Source organism: Pteropus vampyrus, unplaced genomic scaffold, assembly GCF_000151845.1.
Source record: "Pteropus vampyrus isolate Shadow unplaced genomic scaffold, Pvam_2.0 Scaffold15, whole genome shotgun sequence".
NCBI lineage: Eukaryota > Metazoa > Chordata > Mammalia > Chiroptera > Pteropodidae > Pteropus > Pteropus vampyrus.
In genome coordinates, this window is record NW_011888796.1 from 13067840 (window position 1) to 13069968 (window position 2129).

At 56.6% G+C, this 2129-nt stretch overlaps 1 protein-coding gene across 1 annotated transcript in view; it reads left to right on the forward strand.

The window, feature by feature from the left end:
• The first annotated feature begins 209 nt into the window (after positions 1 to 209).
• The window catches only part of NID2 (nidogen 2), a 56162-nt gene continuing 54242 nt past the window's right edge, over positions 210 to 2129 (forward strand). The window contains exons 1-2 of the mRNA XM_011386413.2: positions 210 to 518; positions 1176 to 1484. Coding sequence (XP_011384715.1) covers positions 285 to 518; positions 1176 to 1484 — 543 coding nt within the window. The 5' untranslated portion in view covers positions 210 to 284. The remainder of the gene's footprint in view (positions 519 to 1175; positions 1485 to 2129) is intronic.

Here is a 2129-nt window from a genome sequence, read left to right on the forward strand (position 1 = left end):
CTTTTACCTCGCCAGGGGTAAAAGCCGGGCCGCTTCCCTGACCGCTGCCTTAGAAAACTTTTAACGAGAACCAGATGTGGCAGCCGCTGTCGAACTTTCTCAGAGCCGGTGATTGGTCCCCGGCCGAGGGCTGCAGCCAGTCAGCGCGCTGGGAGGGCCCGGAGGCCCGCCCCACCCGGGCGCCCGCGGGGATCCAGGTTAGAGGCTGGCGCGGCGCCGCTAGTGGACTGGCGGGCCAGGCCGGGACACGCTGCGCGGCGGGGCAGCCCAGGGGCCGAGCGAGCATGCGGGGGGACCGGGCGGCTAGATGGCCGGCGCTGTCGTCGCCGCCGCCGCCGTTACTACTGCTGCTGCTGCTGGTGCTGTCCAGAGCCACGGCGCTCCATCCAGGCGAGCTCTTCCCCTACGGGCAGTCGCGAGGGGACCAGCTGCTGCAGGAAGGCGACGACGAAAGCTCAGCCGCGGTGAAGCTGGCGAGTCCCCTGCGCTTTTACGAAGCCCAGTTCAGCTACCTCTACGTAAGTTCGGCCTCCTCTGGGTGCGGGAGTTCGGCAGATTTCTCGCAGCTTTTTCCTAGGTGTAGTGTGGCTCTCACCAAACCCCTGTCCTCGGATGGGAGTAAATAGCCCGCACGCCCCGCTGTCCCGGAGCGACCCTGGGGGTGGGACCTGGCTTTGCAGCAGTGCTGCTGCCAGAACCCGCTGCTTTTCCTTGCCTCGAGGGAGAGAGCAAGAACTGTTTGCGGCCATATAAGTGTCTCAGTCAGAGAAGAAGGTGCTAGGGAGGCCAGGGGATGTTCCAGTTAGGACAGCGAGAAGATTGTGCATGTCTGAAAAGCTGGGGTGCCCCCTCTTCGGACCTGGAGGTTTTCTCCAGGGTTGTGCGGGAAGTGAGAAGATACGCAAACGAGTTTTAGGGCTCCTGGACCTATTACATCACGCTGTAGGGTAGGAAGGAGTGGCGGGTTGGACGCCGGCTGAAGTTGTGCTGGTGTCCCTGAACCAGGCGGGAGTCGTACTCCCAGCCGATGGGGAAGCGGGAGCATTTCATGCCCAGGGCGGTTCCCTTCCCTCCATGAGGAGCAGGGTGGGCGCGCAAGTCTGGACCTATGGTGGCCGCCCTTGGGCTTCCTGCGGAGTAAGCGACTGTCACCTTTTGTTCCCCTCCTCTCCCAGGTGGGCACCAATGGCATCATCTCCACCCAGGACTTCCCCAGGGAGACCCAGTATGTGGACGATGGTTTCCCCACGGACTTCCCGGCCATTGCTCCCTTTCTAGCCGACATCGACACCAGCCAGGGCAGGGGCCGGGTCCTGTACCGCGAGGACACGTCTCGGGAGGTGCTGGGCCTGGCGGCCCGCTACGTGCGCGCAGGCTTTCCGCACACGGCAGCGCACTTCACCCCTACTCACGCCTTCGTGGCCACGTGGGAACAGGTGGGCGCATACCAGGAGGCCACGCGTGGAACGCGGCCCTTGGGAGAGGTAAGTGACAAGAGATGCTTGGCCGCTGAGCCATTTGAGGGATGGGCTTGAATTCTAGGCTGGAACCCAGGCTTGGAATATTTTTTGAATCTACTCTTCGCGCTGATCCTGATGTATCGTTTGGTGGCACCCGGGCTGAAGTGGCTTGGAAATGAAGTCTCTGAACCTTCCACTGAGGATCTGAAAGGTGGTCATTTCTAGCAAGGAAAAATGCCCAGGGGTAAGAGGGCTCCCCTGCGGATTCGGAAGGCCCTCAGAACACAAAGCAGTTTACTATTTGGTTGTTTATTTTTAGAATCACCTCTAAATATTCAAGAATTATTTCTAATTATATGTTCATTGAAAGAAAAACATAAACAAATACAGGCAATTTAAAAAAGAACAACCACTCATTTTCCTACCGCTCAAAGATAATCACTGTTAAACATTTTCCAGTGTATTTCAGAGGTTTTTTCCCTATCAATATCTGTATTTGTCACTGTCTACTAACAACGATGAGTTCACACTGCACATACTGTTTTTAGCTTACTTTTCCTCCTACTAATAGTATATCATGAATATGTTTCAATGTCAGTTAGTCTATTTCTGTAACTTGCTTTATAATGTCTGCATTATGTTCCATCCAGTGGATTTATAAGTGTGCCC